The following is a 21,497-nucleotide window of genomic DNA, read 5'->3' as shown; positions in this document are numbered from 1 at the left end:
GGTGTGCTCAGCTCCCTCCCACACCCGTGCACTGGTGTGGTACCCATTTGTGTCGTGCAATGCACAAAGTGGCTGCTGCTACACGCTGCCCCTGAGCAGCCACATTCACGCTGGGCTGTTGTGAACACCCTTCAACCTCACACCCTCATGTACTCTGTGAAAGTCCACTCTCCTTTCCTTGCCTTCTCCCATCTTCTGGACACCCAAACTTCATTGCCTTCTCCACAGGTCTTATGTCCCCCAAATCCAGCCTCACCCCTTCTTTTCTCTCTTCTTTGTGCATATACTCTGCTGCCACGACAAAGACAATTATTCGTATGGTGCTGTGGCTGTTCTGGCTGGCCTAAATGTTAAGTTCTAATTGTAGACCTGGAGTTCATAGAGGTAGGGAATAGCACGGGCTTTCATGTAGTTCAGTGTCTGTGACTCTCCGCTGGCTGGAAAGCAAAGCGCATATGACTGAGTTTGAGCTGCTTCAGCTCAGATGATCAGGGCTTGTGCTGGCATCTGAATGTCAGCAGGTTTCATTACGCAAAGTTTGAGGCAAATGCTGAACTGTAACTTTGCCTGTTCTACAAGGCCAGAAATTAATGGAGGGATGTTTAAAGAAACAAAGACTAATTCCTGGCTTTCTTCATTTCAGTATTCACTGCACCCTGCACCAGTGCCATTCTTGGTCTTAGAAAGCGGAGCCATTTTTTCCACAAAAGAATTTGATTATGAGAAAGATCCACACTGGTGAGAATGTATTTTATACATGTGGTCTATTAGCTTACAGTAGGCAGAGAAATGTTTTCCTACACAGCCACAGAACTATTCTTGTTTTGTTTTCTTATTTAACAGTTACTTTTTAAACATAACAGTAACGGATCCAGAGGGACTCAACTTGACTAAAACAGTGAATGTAAATATAATTAACATCAATGATGAAAGACCTTATTTTACCACGTGAGTGAAAAACGTCTGTTGTTCTCAAAATGTAGATTTAGATTTTTATTTTCCCAGCTTTACTGCTTTGGCACTAATGGGAGGGTGTAACATGAGGGCAAGTCATTGTAACAAAATACTACTGAAAACAGTATTTTAATTTTGCTATGATTCCTGTTCTTTTACTGGAAAGGTTTGCCCTCATTTCCCTCTTTTATTCTTATTTATATTCTTAATGGTTTCAAGTTTACCAGAGTCTGCCTTCATGCTATGAACAGCCAAACAAGCCTGTTGTACTTGTTAGCATTTAGAGAGGTTAAAGCTGTGCAAAGACCTCTGGACAAGTTCAGGCAAGGAGATTAATTTCACCCTGTGTGAATACAATCATATAGAATTTACCTCTCATGCAGATGTGCATTTCACCATAATGATGTTTATTCATGCAGAAATGTCTAGACATTAAAAGGTCTCACGTTTGATCTGTCTTCCTCTTCTTCCCAGACACACTTGTAAACAATCCTGGTGATCTTTGAAACATTGTCGTCTCTTGCTGTGTCACGAGCAGGAAATTCTGTCATAAGACACAAGCCAGAAATAGCTTTTGAAGACTAATGGGCTTTTAGTTGCAACCAGGAATATTGTTGGAAATTTGGAAAAATGGGAAAGAATATACCTGTGCCACCAACACTCTGTTTTGTGGTGGAAAGCACGATGGATGATTGTTTTGGAAGCAGGAGCTTGACAATTATTATAGTCGATCTGATTCTGTTATTAATTTATCTTTTCCACTTGTATGAGACACTGATTGGATTCAAGACATTCTCTATATGTCTCCTGATCCTGAGGCTCTACAAGGTTCCTGCTGAGAAAATTTAAGATATACTATTATGATTTATGATATGTATAGCACTTGAGCCATGCCAAGAGGTTTCCAGCGACTTGTTTGGAGCAATCTTCTGAGTGTTTTGTGGAGCCAGAGCAATGCCTGACTCCTGGGCTGAGGCCAAGGATCTTGGACCTTGCTGGGTAAAGGGGTGGAGAATCTGGAGAAACAGAAGAATGAAATGTTAGATACAGACATGGATTTTTTGTTGTTGTTGATGCTACTTACTTAATACTTGAACCTCATGTCTGCAATAATCAATAAGATTAACAGCTTGCTCCATGTTACTGTACTGCTACAAGCAGGAGGAATCCTCTTCCCAGTGCCAACATTTGCACATTGTGTTCTAGACTGATTATTTCCTCCAAATGTCGCCATTTCTGTTTATTTATCTGTATGTCTGGAATGCTAGCAGAGCCTTTTAAAATATTTATCTGTTGTTTGAATTAGTGAAAGCTGCAGTGACTTGAGCATCCATAACACCTAAGTTCTAAGACTCAGTTCTCACATGGCACGAATAAGATCTGGTATTTGTTTGAATCTTCTCCCTTTTAGATTGATGCTACAGACCAAAAAGAGCAGCTCAGTTTGTAAAGAACATTAGACTAAATTAAACTTCATGATCTGTCCTCAGCATGCACATGTATGGCCTTACCACTGCTAAAATGTGAGCTGCATGCTGGGCCTATGTACTTTCTGACACCAGAATAATTATTGCTGTGATGGGAGCTGGGGAAACTTGACGAGTTAGCAAACCTTCTTTATTTTTTGCCGATCAAAGCTGTCAAGAACAGAGTTTCAAAGGGTTTTTTTTAATTGTTCCCATAGTATATGCAAGCACATCTGTTTTTGGTGTTCACAACACTACATTGGCATTCAGCCTTTTGAAATTCTGGCTGGTAAAATCAATGGAAAACTTGTGGAGTCAGGAAAACAAAGGAGAAGACAATAAAACAAACATATGCTTCCTTCTCAATTACATTGCAGTGTCTAAAGGCTCTGCTTGAACCATCCTGTAAAAAGCCACTGGCAGGTGGCAGACAGATGGACAACAGGACACAGCCCAGACGTAGTTGCGTAGGAAGTGGCCCCATCTCCTCCCCAGCTGCACAGTACTCAGTGCTGTGGGATGTGCTCAATAACGTCCTGCTTCTTCCAGAGAGATCTGGTGGGGACAGGACAACAGACTGTGCAGGGTGCAGGAGGGCTGGTAGGGCTGTGAAGGTAGAGCTGTGGTGAGTTTGGTGTCCACAGAGAGGCTGGAGTTGTGGTCCCCGTGGGCACAGGGAGTTCTATACTTTGAGCCAAAACCAGTTAGAGCTGTCCCTCCCGTATTCCCCAGTGATCACAGAGGAATTTTGGGGTAGCATTTTTGGTAGCAAAGGAGATCTGTTGCTATTTGTTTTGTTTCTGAGCGACTCTGGAAGCAACAGGAGAACAAGGAAGGAAGAGATCCAATGCCAAGAGTGAGATAGAAACTTAATAAATACACTGATTCCACAGCCTTCACAAACTCTTTGTTTACTTCTGGCTGTAAGTTAGGTGTTTTTACTGGGAAAACCCTATGTGATTTCTCTTCTGTATGCTTTCCTCTTTTTATATGAGCTGACAAAACAGTTGAAGATACTGTGTCTTCTTAACCATTTAAGAATGGGGAGACCTGGAGGCATGGCTCTGTTCTGCCTCTGCAATTCTCTGCTCCAATTGCTAAGTGCCACATGATGTTGGTTTTCAGAAGACAATGAAGGGCTTATGCTTTCCAATACTGGGAACTACGGGCCAGTCAACTAGCTAAGTGTTGACATAGGAAGTTTAAAATGTGTAAAAGGATTCAGTCTTGAAACATATTCCTAAGGCTTTTTTGAACTCTTGATCACCTTCAACTCCCTTTGATTTCCAGAATCAGATGTTTGTGTGTTTGTGTGTGTTTCAGTAGTATAAATCAGCCTTCATAAGTTCCTTATACAGGTTTTGTGTGCTTGACCATGCCTGCTTTTGCACGTGGTTCAAGTACCATAATTGCATACCTGAGTACCCATGTCAACATGCAACTGCAACTATTATGAGCAGTCCTGCACAATTGCGTGCCAGACTGTATCTGAACTATAAAACTCACTTAATTAATGGGAAATTTGGGAGCACTGGCATACCAAACAGCAGCAGTAAAGAACCAGTTTGTCTATGTAAAATGAATCACAGACAGATGCTGACAGTAGTTTGGTTCATTTTTATCTGTTCGGCACCCACAGGAGTGCTCCTCACTGCAGGGGCAACTCAGCATTTTAGTAACATTGTTGTCCCCCAAAAGCCTCCAACATTCATTCCAAAAGATGATTAATTACATCACTGCTGCTAATTTTGTTTTCCTCTTGGAAAATCAAGGACTTAAAGCAAGTGGCTTTACAAGCTGGTGTCTCTGTATGGAGATGGACTGCATGACTTAACAGCCCCTTCCATCTTCAGCTTCCATGATTCTGTGAAAGTCAAATTGTTATTACTGTGAAAAAGTGGCAGGGGAAGGACACTTATTTGTGTGGCTATGTCATGCTTTATGACCACATACCAGTTCAGCTATTGCTACGTGTCCAGCTGGCAGGAGCAGTGACTGGGATATTTACCCTGACATGCAAATAGCCCAGCGTGGCCATGGCTCTGCTGCTACAGTTGGCTGCTCAGCTAAGTCTGTAATCAGCTGCCCTTGCAAACACAGATGTGCACTTTGCTGAATTTTGTTTCATCTTGTAGAAAACAAGGAATCTACAGGATTCCAGAGGAGCAAAGCCCAGGAACTGTTGTTGCCAATATAACAGCTAAAGATCCTGATGATGGTGACTCTCCCAGCAGACTCTTCTACAGCATCCAGTCTTCTGACAGATATTTCTCCATAAATCCATGTAAGACAAACAAAAATATGCCTTCTGATCCCCCAAAAAGAGAGTGGTTACTCTAGAGAAAATGTTTTTGCCTTAGTTTTAAATTGACTTACTTTATTCTGTGGCTATCCATAGAAATAAGAAATGCTTGGTATGTTATTAGGGTCAAACTTTTTGGTTAGCTGACCAAGATTCAGTAAGATATCTCGAGGAAAGTAGGCCAAAGGTGACTTCTTGACAAATATTTATTTATGGCTGGTGGGTGATGGTCCCTTGGGTGGAAGGAAGATTAGCTGCCTTCTTCTTAATCTCTGAGGACTGCAGTGACCATTCTGGGGCTCTTGAAACAGCTGCACATAGTTAGACCATAATGTCTCATAATAGACTCTCCTGTCTGAAATCTGTTGTAGTGTTGAAGTGCACAGCAAATCTGCACCTCATCTTCATTGCTCAAGTCATGAGCCTCCTCAGGCAAGGCCATCCAAAAGAGTCCTTGTGCTCTCTGGGGTACATACACCAGGGCCCTGAGGTTTTTGCTCCAGGGCTGGCATTCAGTGACTGCTTTGCTCATCTAATATTGCTTTAGAACTGCTTATGACAGCTGTAGAAGGTGCCACACAACATAGTGATGTGAGGGATCAGGATGATCCTTAAATGCTTTGGATTCCCTGTGCCCTTTGGTCATGTACTGTCACCCTCCCTCCCTCAATTACACTCCACAAGGCAGAGGATGTATATACTGTTCCTTTACCTCCTTTGTGCTCTGGGAATAGCATTGTGCTTTGCCATAAAAACCTTCTCTTTTTGAACAGATGCTAACAAAAGTGAAAAAAAAATATGAAGTGAATGGCTGACCAGAGCATTTGATGTAATCTGTTATAGCTAAGAGCAGGTCTGTTGATGTGTGAGTAGATTCAGAGGTGCTGAAGGATGCTTGAACAATAACAGTAGAAAGTGAAGCGGTCTTACTAGCTAGGGAGCAAGAACAGCACAGGCTTTAGCAGCTCATTGTCCTTGATGCTCTGTGAGTGCACTCAACTCTGATTTGCACTAGCTCTTTGAGACCATCTAGCCCGTTGAGAAATCTAGCTGCTTTCCAAGCCCTCTGCTGAAGCCACCTATAGTGTATTTTTGAGCAATGGGTATCTGTCCATTAAAGTCTTATGCAGAACTTTCAGAGCCATTTTAGATAATTTTAAAAAATAACAAAACCAGCCATGATTTGCATAGAAGACTTTTTATTCTGATGCCTGTCTGCTGAGCTGCCCTGTCCTCTTGCATGTACACCATGAATGTTTGTCACTTCCCCCCATGGCGAACACCTAACTTGTGGCTGCTTTCTGTCCAGCAACTGGAGTGCTGCAGGTGACTGGGAGAATTGACCGAGATGCCCTTCCACTGCGGCTCCATCCTAACATCTCATTGATTGTCCAAGTGGAGGACAGTCCTAGCAGTGGTCACACCAGCGAAATGGAGATCACAATCATTATTGACGATATCAATGACAACCCACCAGAATGCAATCCTTCTACCTTCAGGTATTGAGGCTCTTCATTGCCTTAGTGCTGCCTTGTTGTCCCAGACCAGTGTGCAGTCTAGGTCACATCAGTTAGGGTGTCCAGACCTACAGCTAGAGGTTCAAATGGACATTTATCATTAGTCTTTAAAGGTTAGTTTTTACTCTAAGTGTCTTTGGGTATGAAACTCAATCTCCTGACATGTTCAAACTGGAAATGTGGGCCAAAAATATCTCTGTATAGTTAGAGAATTCATTTATCTTTCTTTCAGATGTCTAAACCCTTAGGATATCAGAACCATGTGTTACAGACATACTTTTCTGACCTATACATACCCAGGATCCTCCTTTCTTACTTGATGCTAAACTGCGTGGAATCATTCACCAAGGAAAGCTTGCCAGTCAATTCTGGAGTTTTATTTTAAACTTCCTGATCTTCTAAATCTGTCCCTGGTGACCTGCATGGTTTTTGTCTAATATAATCTGTAAGGTCTTCAGAGCTCAATTGCCTCTTGCTATAGTTGTCCTCTGTACACAGTAACTTAGTCATGGACTTTGCTATGGTTATGAATGCTCCGAGACCTTTGTGATGATCATGTAGTTTATACCTGCAGATGAGAAAATAACATTAATTCTGTTTTACAGATGAAGTGTGTTATAGAAAGAATGAAGTCAAAATTGTCCATCTGAAGAGTTTGATGTGCCTGGGCTCTGATCTTTCAGGGTACACCACATTGCATAGTGCAGTTCTTCAGGTGTACTTCTGGTAGTTTGACGGTGCTGTAGATAAAAATCCAGCATCTCAGGCCAAGAACTGATGCTATGAGGAATTCTCAGTTAGTGGATATCTGTTTAAATTGCTTGCTCACTATCTAATAGAAATGTCTTGAATTTAAATCACATACTTTTACATATTGGCAGGAAGAGAATCCAATTCTTCAGAGTGCTGCTTAGTTACAACATCCATGACAATGACACAACAGTCTCTTTGTTATCTAGTGAACTTAAATTTTTATCTGAAGGTGGCAAAAATCTTCAGGGAAAAAATGCAAGTAAATAAAGAATTAGATTTAAAGGGATTGCACCAGGGAACAAAATCAGGGCTTAATGGTGTTTCTGTTGGTTCTTCATTTCTTTGTATTTAATTCCCTCAATTAAAAAAATTAAATCAACATCGTCTGCCTCCAATTCTATCATGTGCATCACAAGAACCCTCACTACAAACAGCAGGGCCAGAAATGCTAGTTTCACAAAAACAGGGGAATGGTCCAGCTATTAGTTAAGGAGAAAAGAATGAGCTTCTCATCAGGAGAGCATTGTAACATATAGAAGAAAGGAGTGATGTAAAGATGATTTAAAATGCTAATTATTAATTGAACTAATCCTGAGCATTAAGATCTGGTGGCAGCTTCTGAAGTTTAGCTGAGTTCCAGATTTATGGTTTGGATCTGTCTAAATGTTTATGTTCTGCTTGTTGTAAAGGGCTGTTGTCCACCACAGTGTATGGATCAGATTCTGGGTTGTTTCGTCAACTGTTGCTTATTTAGATCTAGGATTTCACTTAGAACATAAGTGGAAGTCAATGTTTTGGTATGTAATATATGAAGAGTTCAAGAGAAATATAAGTTGCTGTGATGAGAAACATGTTTGTTTTAAACAGGAAAGAGGCAAATGAAAATACGACCGCTGGGACATTTCTTCTTAATCTTAGAAATTACTGTAAAGATATTGATGTTGATCCATCAAACAATCGATTTAATTTCACTGGATTATCTGGTTTTGGAAGCAATAATTTCGCTCTGGAGTCTACTGTATCTGGAAGACTTGTGGTCAGTCATTTGTGGCTTTATGTTATTGTCCCATTTCAGAGTCAATTTATGAAATATTATAAGTTCTTTGAGTTCACTGTCTGTACTAAGAAAAAAATAATTACTGTAATTCATGTCACATTGGGTATGATGTGAATGGCTGTTTTGACTGGATGTGAACTACATACCCTTTGACAGGATGCTTTTTATGGATTCTACAGAATTTGGTGCACAGAGAACTGTTTTTTCCAGTTTTAAATAAATGTGCTAGATGCGATTGGAAAAAAAAATTATCCTTTTTTAGGAAGTGTGAAGCACCAACTTTGATATGGATAAACAGAGAAATTTGATGCCATTTCATACCCATTTATTCATGTCAGACTATGGAAGATCCTTTCTATTCAGCATGAAGAATTTAAATACTTGAGAAATCCCACACTCAGTAACTACTTCCCAGCTTCATTGGTCAGAACTGTAAAACCACTTTGAGTCGTAAATTTTCACAAAAGTGTGGTGGGATTTGCACTTGTGTGATTTTGCATGTCAAAACATGGGTTCCTTATGCTGATAGCTGCTGGCATATTTGCATTGGCCTGAACCCCCACTAGCTGGTGGACATGTGCAATGGTGGTTGTTTCATTGCTTTAAAAAGAACTGTGGACAACTACAGAAAAAGGGAAACACAATAAAAAATAGGTATTCTGTCTAAAAGACAAGAGTGCTTCAGGAGCAGTAAAACGGTTTTGCATGGCTTACTTTAATTTTTGATCCGAGGTATACATGTCAATGAGCACTGTCCTCAGCTGCTTCATCTGCCAACAAAAAAAAGCATTTTAATTGCTGCACAGGATATGATTGTTGTCAGCCCTTTGATCACCATGTATGTATAATGTAACAGGCTATCTGAAGTCTCCTGTCCCTCCAGGAATTTCCCAGTAGAGGATCAACAGTGGATGTCTGTGCTTTAGTGCTGCTGCCACAACGTTTATGAGGCTCCTACAGAAAGACAGAGAGTTCAGGAGATTAGGATTTAAATCTGAGTGAGCCATCATCTAGTAACAATTTGGTTCCTGGATAAACATTCGTGGCTGAACCTGATACCTTTAATACATGTCTGCAGGCATGAGCTCAAGGAGCAACTATTACTATTTAGCAACAGCAGATTTTTGTTGAGCCAACAAAGGCCAGAGTAAATAGCCAGCTCATTACATGAGCTTTGAATTAACTAGGTAAAAGGCCAAGACCCTATGACCCAAATGATAAAACTTCCTGCACTTAAGGAGAAGAAATTCTGTTGGCAGAAGAAAAGAGTTTTGAACTTCCAAGAGACACCAGAGAGTGACCGTGTAGAAAAAACCTGGAATTCAATCCTGTAATTGATTAATAGCCTGTATTAATTCTACAGAGCAATTCGATATATCCAAGAGGGAGACCACACTTATAGAACACTGAGAAAAGTAATTGCCATCATGTGTATTGTGACTTTATGTAAGGAAGTATAAATACAATTGTGTTTCTTTTTAATTTAGATGACTGAAAGTATTGATTTAGAAAATCCAGCTAATCTAGGAGTTGGAGTTTATTCTTTGACTGTCAGGGTGCAAGATATTGCCTGTCCTAACTACTCAAGCAAGTATCCCTTTTACACTTCTTTTGATATTTTCCTGTGCTGTAACAGCATGGAGAGAGGAATACCATATGTATTTTGAATATATGCATGAGAAAATTTCACAGCCATACTTAACTATGATTTAATCTTCTGTTATATTTCCAGATATCATCTACATTTACATCAGGATAAAGCCAGTGAATGAATTTTTTCCAGTCTTCAGTAATTTGTCATATGAATTTAATGTTCCAGAAATTACTAAAGGTACAGTAAGTAGCACCTACATGATAAAAACAATGTTACCATGTTGATGAGTACCTTTTTGCTTTAAATGGATTTTCATATATTTGAATGAGGAGAATGGCTCAAAGTTCCAGTTCAACCAGGGTCTCACCATACAACCACCTACTACCCTTAAATAGACAAAACTGGCAACAACTCCAGTTGTACAGATGGAAGCTGAGACACAGACAAATTCAGCAATTGCACAAGAAATCTGTGACAGAGCCAGGAACTGAACTCAGATGTCTTGTTTTAGACCGTCTTTCTGCTCTTGCTAAATTAGCCTTTTGGAGGAACTGCGATGGTGCAAAGAAACCATCATAGACTGACACAGACAAGTGAGGACTCCCCTGGCCCAGGCATGGTGCAGGATGACCACTCCACTGTCCCATTAGACCCAGCTCACCTTGGGTGCAGAGGGTGCCCTGAAGATGGGGTGGGATGGGGAGGCTGCACTCAGCCAGACAGCAGTCAGAGCAGCTCCTCCTGCCTGGAGCCAGGGTCCTTCCCATTCCTGCCACGGCCCAGGACTCACAGCTGCAAACGTGGCCTTAAAACTAAATCTGTTGAAACTGTTCACATGCTTGACTCCCATCTCAGCACCCTTCCTGTTCCCTGGTGAGTCCTGCATCTCATGTGTTTGCAGAGTAGTGCCATGGCATCTTGCCTCCTCGGTAATCCTTGTGTGCCAGGTGTGACCACCAGCCAGCTCTGTGCTGTGCTGCTTGTTGTGCAGAGGAGTCAGCATGAGAATGGCATCTTCCCTGGCTTCAGCCTCTCCCTCATATAACCTGATGTACCAAATACCAACCTTCTGCCCAGGCTCCTGCAGGAGCCAAACTGCTAGGAAAGTGAGGGATGCTAAGGGGGCGCGAGGAGGCATGGGACGGCCACTCATCAATCAGAGGACCCTGACCTTCAGGTGCTCATACCAGTGTCTTGCAATGCTCAGCAGCCTGTTGTTGTTGCCCAGATTTTGCTTCTATGGTTCATGGATAGAGCTTGGCTTTCTGCGCTGTCTACCAGTGGGCATAATATGGTGGTTTGTAGCATTCCCTATTCTCTGTGTGTCTCCTCATACCACTGACATGTATCTTAGCAATATAACACTCGAAACCCATCTGTGATATGGATATGTCTGTTAAGTTCTCTGTGTCAGCCACAGAACTTTGCTGGATACTGAGACTATCAAGAGAAATACTGTTTTTTCTGACTCAGACTGCCTTTTGTTTTGGGTTGAGTTGACATTAACAGGGTGCTTGCTTTTGCCATACCAAACAGGAGACAAGAGTTTGCAGTAGGACTGAAGTTCACAGGGTCAGGAAAGACAAAAAAAATGCCAATCCTTCATTTACATCCTCCTTCTGTCTTACCCTGTGCATGCGCGCTATTCATCCTGTATATCCTTGAGTCATGTGGATCCACACAATGTTGAATCAATGTCTGTGAAAATGGGCGTGCACAGTCTCATCTTCATTCTCAAATTTTACAGCACTGCCATTTGTAGTTTGCTTCATAAATGCTTGGCATGAAGATAATTCAAACTTTTTCAGATGCCTCGGAAGGAACAGCAGCAACTGCGTTTCAAGGCAGACAAAGAGCCCTGCTCCTCCAACCAACCAAGCCAGCGCTCAGGCTGCCACAGGGCAGGAGTTCGTGCGTGTCGGTGCAGGGCTCGGGGTGGCCCTCACTGCTAGAGCACTTCTGTTGTGGTTCTCTGTAGACTCCTTGCATTTTGGTATTTATTGCTAGCAGGCAAGCCCATGCATGGGGGATCCATAGCACAGCATGGTGAACTAGTATTTCTCACACCTTTGCTTTACTTTTTTTGGGAGAAAAACATATCTAAGATGTATCTTTAGTTCAGTTTTATCAAGTTGGGGTTGGAAGAAGTACTCTGTACCTCCTTTTCCTTAAAATGTTAATGAAATATGGATTTTCTGTCTCAGTTGGATCCAGCATTGGAAGAGTGAATGCCAGAGACAAGGACTGGCCACCCAGTATCATCACTTATTCCATTGTAGCTGGAGGGGGCACCAGGGATTACACAAATATCTTCTGGATCAGCCCAACCAAAGGAGATGTGAAGATTTTAGCTGGATTAGACTATGAAACAACTCAGAAACACATTTTCACAGTACAGGCCTCAGACCAAGAGAAGACTGTAACAGCATCTGTGAGTAAATCCACTCTATTTCTCTCCCTTCATCTACATTTTTTTCTCTTCTTCCTGGCAAGAAGGGTAAGACATTAGACAAAGCACTTTGGTCTGTGAAAGGCAAGTCCAACCCTGCAGAGAGTAATATATAAGTCAGATGAAAGAGGTGGTTGTTCACTCAGTCTTGGTTTATTTCTTACAAAAAGGACTGAAGTAATATTTTTGATTCTGTATTTTTTGTTTCTCAGTCTTTTTTTCATATTTTACCTGGGCAGTGAAATTGTTTTCTGTGCCCTAGACAATTTAAGATAATCTTTATGGCTACATATGTACTGGAAAATAGAAAAAGGACAAGGTCTTGAGGCCAGGTAGCACAACCTGATTGTAACCATGCTTAATGCCAAGTCTTTTTTGGAACATGTGTAATGCCCCTTGGCCCTCAAACACACTTTTGATTTTGTATGTGACTTTTTTCACTGCAAAGTGCCCAAAGCAATGCAAGAATTGTGTTGCAGTTCATCAGAGTTGTGCTTTCATGTGGTGGGACAGAGGGGATGTGATGCATACCTTGGGGATGGGATGAGGGCTTGGGCAGCCTCTTGAGATAATGTCAGAGGGTCCAGCCCAGTACAGCTGTGTCCACATGGCCTACTGGAGATGAATCCTTACATGTGCCTTCCCCAACTGTGATCTAGTTCTGTCCCTGATAGTGCTATCTGTTAGGAGCCAAGAGCATGCCAGGGACCATGATAACATTAAACAGTAGGGCTGTGCTCAAGTTTGCTGCCCAGACGTATTTTATTCAGAAGAAAAAATATGGATGGTATATCCACAAAGGTATTTTATAGTAAATTCTTTCGAAGAATCCCAGTGTCCTTCACATACAGACTCCTTTTTACTCCTTTTTATGTCTTCTCCCTCATGACTGCATTCAGTTTGATTTTTGCACATCTGTTGGGGGGATACAGGCACTAGGCCTGCTTTCTATTCCAGCCAAGCACCACCCATAGCGATGCTAGGTGGGAGGTACTGAATCTCTTTATCAACTATAATATTGCAAGGTGATGATTAAGGAATATTCAACATCAGGATCTTTTAACAATGACAAGTTTATCTGTTGCCTGTTAAAGACCAACAGACATTAGAGGAAACAACTTTGAGAACGGTAACGTTTTTCTCTCAGCCATCTAATCCCAGATGACATTAAGCACACCTGGTGCTACCCGGGCTGTTCCCAGCCATTCAGAAGGCCATTTCCAGCATTTCTCTCCCATTGGAAACAGTCTATGAGGAGTATTCCTTCCTTCCATGGATCATTCTCTTCATTATTATTAAATATGCCAAGAAGCCTAACTAATGACTGTGAACCAATTTGAGAGATTTGAAATTAAGTTTAATGAATACTTGGTACTATTATTATTTTTCATTCTAACTATGACATGATTCAGGTGATTCAAATAGTCAGATGCATCAGCTTGAAAACCCCAGAGTTTTGGGAGATGGTTCAGGTTAAGGAACCTGTTACCAGAAGAGTGCCGATCACAAGAATTGGAGGTCAAATGATCACAGACATTTTCTGGTAGACACTAGATTGGAAGGGAGGTTCATTGCTCTTCAACTGCTGTTAATAGAAAGACCAAAATGGACAAAATGATACAGTTTCTGAAGTTAATAAAATTCTGGCTCAGCACAGTGGAGGTGCTTCAGCTTTTTATTGCTCTTTTCTTTCAGGTGACTGTCAATGTTTTGGAAGTAAATGATGAAGAACCAGTTTGTTCACCCAATTTCTATTCATTTCAAATCCCAGTCAGCTTAGCTGTTGGGACCAATATTAATGGCTTCAGGATTCAATGTCGAGATCGCGATTCTGATCCCAGATCTTTACGTTACTTCATTAATGAAGGTACTCTGTCATGGTGTGTGAGCTGGGAGCAGTACAAAAATTAGTGAATGCTGATGGTTCACTTTGATTTTAAATAAAAAACTAGCACAGTTTATGTGCTACTTCTCATCATGAGCTAGTTGTGATCCACAGGTTCTGCACATCATTACTTTGCTGCTTACCAAAAGAGATGTCTCTCCACAAGCTGGCTACTGGTGCTACTACCTAGAACCATTCCCTTGCAAGACTGGATTGCCTACCATGTTAATTAATTGGCAATTAATTACACAGTTGACAAGGACTTCAGAAGAATGAGCTGGAATGTTATGCAGGGTCAAGTTTCTCTTCCAATTACAACTGAGTAAATCTTGAGAAATGATGTTGGGTTCTGTTACTCTGTGTACCTCACTTTTAGATGCTGGTACGCAGTTCAAATCCACTGAGTAAACCCGCATGTCCTAGGTCCATGCTATATGCACTAAAACCCCATTATAAGAATGTGTGTTTGAACCTAGTAATCAGCTGCATCCACTTGGAGAACTGCAATGATATTGGATGACATTTGGCCTCACAAAAAAAGGAATGCATTCTCTTAAGGAAATTCCTTTTTTCATTGCTGAGGTGACTGCTGAGAAGGAGGGAGTGGATTGTCCAGGTGCCAGTAAAAAGCTGTGAGCGAAAAAGAGAGAACTTCTGTCCTACTGCAGCCCCTTAATGCTGGAGAGGGGCTCTGCAGCAGTGGTATTTACACACAAACCCATACAAAGGTTGTGTTTGTATTAGTAAATCAGGATCTAACCACAGGTCCAGGTTTGGCTCTACAGACATGAGCTGTGCCATGCGTTTGGCCTCTAAGCAGCCCATGATCTGTTTTGTGTTGTATAATAGACATGGCCTTCAAGGCCACTTCAACTCTGGAGCTCTATGGGGCAACAAGAGCAAAACCAAAGCACATTTGGTGCCTCTTCATGGCTCTGATCTCTTGTACGTGTGGTCTGTCAGGAGCCTAATAGCTGGGCTAGCCTACCTGCAGCCCAGGCCACTAGCAGATCTCCAGCCATATGGACAGAAAATGAGGGCTGGGGAGCTAGCATCACTGAACTCCCCTCTCTGCCCCCACAGTGCAGACAAAGCTCTGGAGGCAATTAATGTCTCCGAGTCATTAGCTCTCTTCTGGGGGACCTGTTCAAAGGTCTCTGCCTGTAGGCAGAGGGAGAAGCCATAGAGGGGCTGGAGAGGGCTCTGAAGATACTGGTGGCACCCATGTGGCCTAGGGGCTGCTCCAGGGACACCCCAGTATTGGAATGAGCCCTGCAACAGCATAGGGTCCTTGCCCCGGCTGGGTGCTGCTGCTTCTGGGTGCTTTCTCAGCTGTAAGGAGGTCATTCAGATGACCTTTTGTGTGCGCTATGGCTCTGAAGTGTTTCCACAGCCCTCTCGCAGCTGTGTCCCCATAGATGGTCTTATTCTACATTTTAATGCTTTTATGACTGTATTGTTTTAGATTATTTTATATGGTATCAGGAAGATCAAGGAGCCATTCTTGTTAATGATATTTCACTGCACACATGTATAGTAATCCATAACAAGTTGTCAACAGAAACTGATCCTTTCGCTTGTTCTGTACATTTACTTTAATGTGGGATTAAAGTAAATTTTTTGGCATTTTAGTGTTGGGTTTTTTGCAGGCAACATGAACAATCATTTCACCTTTTCACCAAGTGCTGGCTCCAACACATCTCGGCTGATTCTTGCATCACGGTTTGACTATGAGAGCGGACTTGATACAAACTGGATTTACAGACTACGCGTCTATATAACAGATGATAATTTACTATCTGCCAAGGATAAAACTACTCACCTAATTAAAACTGGAACGGTGACTTTAAGCATCAGAGTTATCCCAAACCCAACTACTGTCATTACCACGACGGTAAGTGCACTGAAATTTATGTCCAGTTCTGCATTTCTTTTATGGACTAATCTCCATAGGAGTGAAGAAAAGAGGGTATACGTATGTAAAATGAAAACAAAAACCTACAGGTCCAGTCCTGGGAAGTGCTGATCCCGTGTTCTTACACTGAAGCCAAAGGTGGTTGATATGCTTAGTGTCATGAAGGATTGGTCCCAGGTACAGAGTCATAACATATGTTTTGTATTTTAGTTTCTAAAACAAAAAGGGCAAGTAGCCAAAGGATCCGGGCACACCGCCATTACCGTGCAACTGGAAAGTTAAGGATTTTGGCAGCTTTATTAATAAGGAGAGAGCGGGGGTTAACCTTTGCCTGGAACCTTAAAATTACCTCATGCATTTTGCACTGCCTCTTTTTTTATTCATAGCTATTTACTCTCCCAGCTGCCTTGCACTTCTATGTGCTTCTTTAGCAGTGGGACGCATTAATCTGTGGCTACCAAAGTTGAAAAAGGCAACAACAAGAAGAAATCCTCATCACTTGGAAGAGGCTTTTTTCCATCCCTGAGGTCACTGTCATGTAAAATTTCGAGCTGCCTGTCAGGAACTGAAGCAGTTGTGCATGGCCTCAGTGTGTTGCTGAGGTTTCAGCAGGTTTCAGACAGCAAATCCAGAGGAGTGGGATGGGTGTTTCCTGAGCTCCCTGCCCACATGGTGGTCTGCAGCTGAGCTATGGAAGCCTGTACAGCTTTTGGCGGACAGGGTGGGATCTGGCCTTGCATAGCCTGTGGAGCCGTGGGTCTGTGTCCCATCAACACAGCCTACTCTTCCGCCCAGCCATCCCAGACAAGCTCTGGCTCACCAGTTTCATTTTGGAGCTGATTTCCATCAGGCTGGTGCACGATGTGAGAAGAGCTTGCTTTTGTCCTGTCTGAAGAAGCGGTACAGCCTGAAGGTACAGACCACTCTGTCCCCATCTTTGTGCTGGTTACTGCCTTCATCCCATGCTGCGCCATCTCTCTGTCATCCAGAGCCCACCCATGTTCTGCCTGCCTGCAGATGGCATTACCCTCTTCTCTCTTGCATGCAGGAATGAAAAGATGAATATGCCTGTGAAGGGATAAAAGAGCGATTCACTGTAAAATGGTCTGGATCTGCTAGGGGCTACTGGTAGCTGAGCCAGAACCAGAGAAGCCTGCAAACAGCACATGCAAGTCTGGACTCTTTGCTATGGAAATGCTTAAATCCAAACTTGCAGACTGATTAATAACCCTGTTATTATTTAATGTTCTGTTGGGAAGAAGTAAATGGTTTTCCCACAGCCTTCTCCCTCCCCTACTTGATGTGGAAATGAAAAGTTAAACTGAATAACAAAACTTATTCTGTATTTCTTTCCCGTGCTTTACCACAAATACAAACAGTCTAGACCACATACCACAGTGTTAAAACTGCCTCCCCAGAGATATCAGCCTTCCAATTTCATGTCTATTTTCCAGAAGAGCACTTCCATTACAGCAACTTCTCCCATTACTACTCGTTATATGTGTTCAGTGCTGCAACTTGATGAATCAGATACTGAAAGGCTGGTAGTGTAGAAAAGAAACCCTGTCAGAAAAAGTCACTTGTGACTTCAGTCCCAGAGAGGATGGAGTGGTGGTGGTGATCTTGAGTTTATCTGAGAGTTTCTCTAAGGATTGGATGTACTTTTTTTTTTTTTTTTTTTTTGCAAGGCTAAATAGGTTATTTTAACGGTATCCTTAAACAGGAAAGAAATAGATTCTCTACTAAATTTCATACACAATGTGATTACAAATGTCTTACAGAAAATTCAATAGAAACTTCAGTAGACGATCAAAAATAATAGTACCACACTAGGTAATAACGCAGGTAGAGAAAATGAGTAATTTCTGATCTGTGTGAGGATAGTTTCATGATGGGTCCTTAATGAATGACTTGCTAGCACCAAGTGATGTGCCAGCTCAGAGACATGTCTCCTGGCGCTTGAGAAGATGTGGGAGATTGCAACTGCTCGGGAAGTGTGGTTTTCCCGTCTTGGAACAAGTCACAGGGAAAAAAAAAAAAAGAAGTTTAATTTCTTTTTATACAATAACCCAATTCTTCAGGGTTCATCTCCTCTTACGAAGTGGGCTGAATGATCATTTCAGTCAAGATGACCTACTTCCAGTTTTGCCTTAGGTAACAAGAAACCATTATCTCAGTAATGGTAGTATTCCCTGAACTTGCTCACCCTCCAATGGTGTGTTCGCAGCTTCTCAGGCAACCTGAGGCTTTTAAACCCCACCATGGCATGATTGTTTTAATATAAGACATTGAAACATGATCTGAAACCTCCTTTTTTCATTGTGGGTGGGATCCATTTCACCTGCCTTTGGTTGCCCCAGGAGCTCGGCGGTCTATCTCAGTCACCTAAGCTGCCTTGGCAGTCAGCTGGCAGGTACGTGGGATGAATCACTGTCTCCAGCAAACGCTATTTCCCTCTGCCCATCATCTGCAGGGCCCTGGGTCAAGCTTGGGCCAGGTGCTTCAGTGCAGAAGTTCAACCAGATGAAAGGTGCCGTTGGTGTCAGTAACCTTACAAGTATGCAGCCTTGAGGAACTTTTCCTATCTTGTTTTAAAAGCCTGGCTTCACTGTTGTGACAAAAAGGGAAAACCTCTACTCTGAATCAGCATGGTACGTGCCGTTCGTCATCACCCTCAGCAGTTTGCTGCTCCTCGGACTGCTGGGGTACCTGGGGTTCCTGCTGGCGACGTGGGTCCGCACCCGCTGCCCTCCGGCAGGCAAAGCCAACGGCGCGTCTCTGTGAGTCCTCCCAAACGTCATGAGGGGAAGTTCCCTGCAGCACCTGGCAACGTCAGAGATAACTTGGGCCTTTCAGCTGTAATGAGCTCTATGCTTTGAATATTTTATAGCGGTATGCCCTTCACTGTAGTAAATGCTATTACCAGCTACAGTGATGTTGGGTGCTAATGATACAAAATTAAGGAAAAATTGTCCATGGAACTTTTTTTCCATGGATTTACTAATACTAACATTAGCTCAAAAGTAATAGTGGGATTAACAATCATGATCTCTAAAGGCAGCTATGCTCGTGAGGCGCAGTCAAAGTCTGTGCCTGACTGTGCTGACCAAAAATACAAACCATTTTGGTTTGCACTTGACTCCCACCTCAAGGGAGCTCCCATCTAGGTAGTTACTGGATGCATTTTCACCCCTCTCAGCTATGGATCCCACAGTCCTTTCCAAACCTTGGTGGTCATGCTAAATTCTTTGTTCTGGCAAAACTTCTGCATATTTCCTAGAGTTCTACCTAAGTCTGTTGCAAGGGTCTGGCCCATAAAGCCTCAGGTACCTCAATGTGCTCGTGGTTGGCAAAAGCCACAGAAGCACCTGGGACCGGTGCTGGTTCATTGTGGGAAGTGGCAAGAGATCCTTGCTGGCTGCCTGCTCAGTGGGCTGGAGCCAGACTGCCTCTAAATTGACTTTTCACTTCACAAAGCAAAGATAAGCAGCTCTTTAAGTGTACTGGGATTAAAAAAAAAAAAAAAAAAAAAAGATTTTTATAAGTATTCTCAGGATTTGGACCTAAATTTAGAAATTGTAGTAAATGTAAGGGGGGGTAATATATGACTGTGATTATAATTCAAATGGTGTGTGCAAGGAATTTAGCAATTTGTGATAAAAATGACAAATGAATCTAGCAGCATATAGCTTGGTTATTGTTATTATTATTTATTAATAGGGCAAGTGATTCATTGGGAGCCAGGCTCTCCCATTAAAAAGCAATTTCTATATTTTCAAAAACATTTACAACCTTTCAAATATTTTAAAAGGCACATCAGATCCAAAAAATTGACCTTACTCCAAGGAAGGAACAAGATGACAATATTGGAAAATACATTTTTTCAGAATATATAAATCCATCAATAAGACTATTATTTTAATATCATCCCTTCTTGGAGAGGTGTTAGAGCAATGCTCAGGGCTGTTTTCCTATTTAGAACAGCATCAAATGATACAGGCCTTCAGTGAAAGCAAAACCAGAAACCAAACAAATCAAGCAAATCCCAGAACTCAAGGAAGCACATCCTTCTTGCCAAATGAAAGAGAATAAAGCATGATATTTTTATGTAGGCAGAAGTACAACATTTGCTAACTACACTCAATCTTTTTTTAATTACAGGATAAATGCTCCAGGTATGTACCACTTTTATCTATTTAATATTTCACAACAAGGTCTTGTTTACGATTTAGTGTAAAATTTGTAAATCCATTTCTAGACAAATAAATTTGACCCAGCACAAGAATACTGAGATTAAATAACCCTGGATGACTATGGGAGTCCTGCCTAAGTGATGGTCCTTTTTGTCTTCAAATCTATTAAGTGAAAAACAAATTCAGAGTAGCCTGGTATTCTGGCATGGATGCTAAAGAAGTACTGTATTTTTCACATGAAATTCATATACTATCTGTTAAAAAATAATCCCATCCCACTACAGCACCTTCAAGAGTCCTCTCCACTCTAATTCCCTGTTCTCTTATCCCTTCATTTGCTTCCTTGACACCATTACTTCATGTATCTGAAGATTTAAAGTATTGGTGCTTTTAAAGGGGTTTGTATAACTTAGCAGGGGTATAAATTGCACATTAAAAAAAGTGCTTTTTAAGCAGTCTTGTTCCTTTTAGTCCCATTAGTTTTCTGTTATCAGGCATGGCTCATATGGGCTCATTAAAACCCTGGTTTTATAACTCCCCCTCCTCAATCATTATCTCCCAGCTTGAAAAAGACACATGACTAACAAAACCCAACAAAATTAGCTGTTCTCTTGGTTGCCCAATTTGAGACATTTCAGCATTGGCTGGTTTACAAAAAATGGATGCTTGGTGCTTTCTGAAAAACTGGTTCCCAAATGCTGGGCAGCAAAGGCTGGACAGAACAGGTTTCACATCAGTACTCAGGTTTAGACCCATCTGCAGCACTTCAGAATATTGCATGCCTGGTTGTAAAGCCCTTTGGTGGCCAGGCATACAGTTCTTCAAAGAAAGGCCATTAAACAAATTAGCAGTGAGCGAGCAAGAAGAAATCATAGCAACTAGTTGGGTATCATCCACAAATCCATACTGTCAAGATGCCCGTGGCACTGCTGCTGTATTTGTTTGCATGTGGGATGAGTTAATAGTATGGTAAATTCACACATAACCAAACTGTTCTTCAATCTGAATTTTACTTGACTGGATCTGCAGCGCTTCCCTGCATTTTCTCCAGGCTCATGTTTGAGTGCAGAAGATTTGCAACTACAAACATTTATGGAGAAAAAATCTACATTTTTAGTTCAAATATCCCCAAGGGTGAATTTCTGTATCTGTTCATATTGTTTAGAAAGGGAAATTTGTTAAAGGAAGCACTGTTATTTATTCATTACTGAAGGAATAAGATCTTTCAAGGCTAAACTTTTGATTAGTCATTGGCAACTGTGGATTATGACTCCAAAATACTATGAAGGAGTTTGTTTTTCAAATAGTGTGAGGGATCTGATCCGCCTTTGAAAAGAAATAAGGCTCATTTGAGATGTCTCAGAAGTTAAGTAGTAAAAATGTCTATTTGTTTGAGGAAATCTTGGCTTCAG

The 21,497-nt window shown here is 41.7% G+C and overlaps 1 protein-coding gene across 1 annotated transcript in view; it reads left to right on the top strand.

The window, feature by feature from the left end:
* The window catches only part of CDHR3 (cadherin related family member 3), a 52,325-nt gene that overhangs the window by 26,630 nt on the left and 4,198 nt on the right, over positions 1–21,497 (top strand). The window contains exons 6-17 of the mRNA XM_042791875.1: positions 644–738; positions 844–948; positions 4,556–4,704; positions 6,032–6,221; positions 7,860–8,028; positions 9,537–9,636; positions 9,782–9,880; positions 11,848–12,074; positions 13,788–13,959; positions 15,627–15,871; positions 18,491–18,672; positions 20,054–20,067. Of these exons, the coding sequence (XP_042647809.1) occupies positions 644–738; positions 844–948; positions 4,556–4,704; positions 6,032–6,221; positions 7,860–8,028; positions 9,537–9,636; positions 9,782–9,880; positions 11,848–12,074; positions 13,788–13,959; positions 15,627–15,871; positions 18,491–18,672; positions 20,054–20,067 (1,747 nt within the window). The remainder of the gene's footprint in view (positions 1–643; positions 739–843; positions 949–4,555; positions 4,705–6,031; positions 6,222–7,859; positions 8,029–9,536; positions 9,637–9,781; positions 9,881–11,847; positions 12,075–13,787; positions 13,960–15,626; positions 15,872–18,490; positions 18,673–20,053; positions 20,068–21,497) is intronic.

The sequence above is a fragment of the Tyto alba genome, unplaced genomic scaffold (genome assembly GCF_018691265.1).
Source record: "Tyto alba isolate M040663 unplaced genomic scaffold, T.alba_DEE_v4.0 Super-Scaffold_2, whole genome shotgun sequence".
Classification (NCBI taxonomy): Eukaryota; Metazoa; Chordata; class Aves; order Strigiformes; family Tytonidae; genus Tyto; species Tyto alba.
The sequence above is the reverse complement of the archived record's forward strand: the minus strand, read 5'-3'. Positions and strand labels throughout refer to the sequence as shown.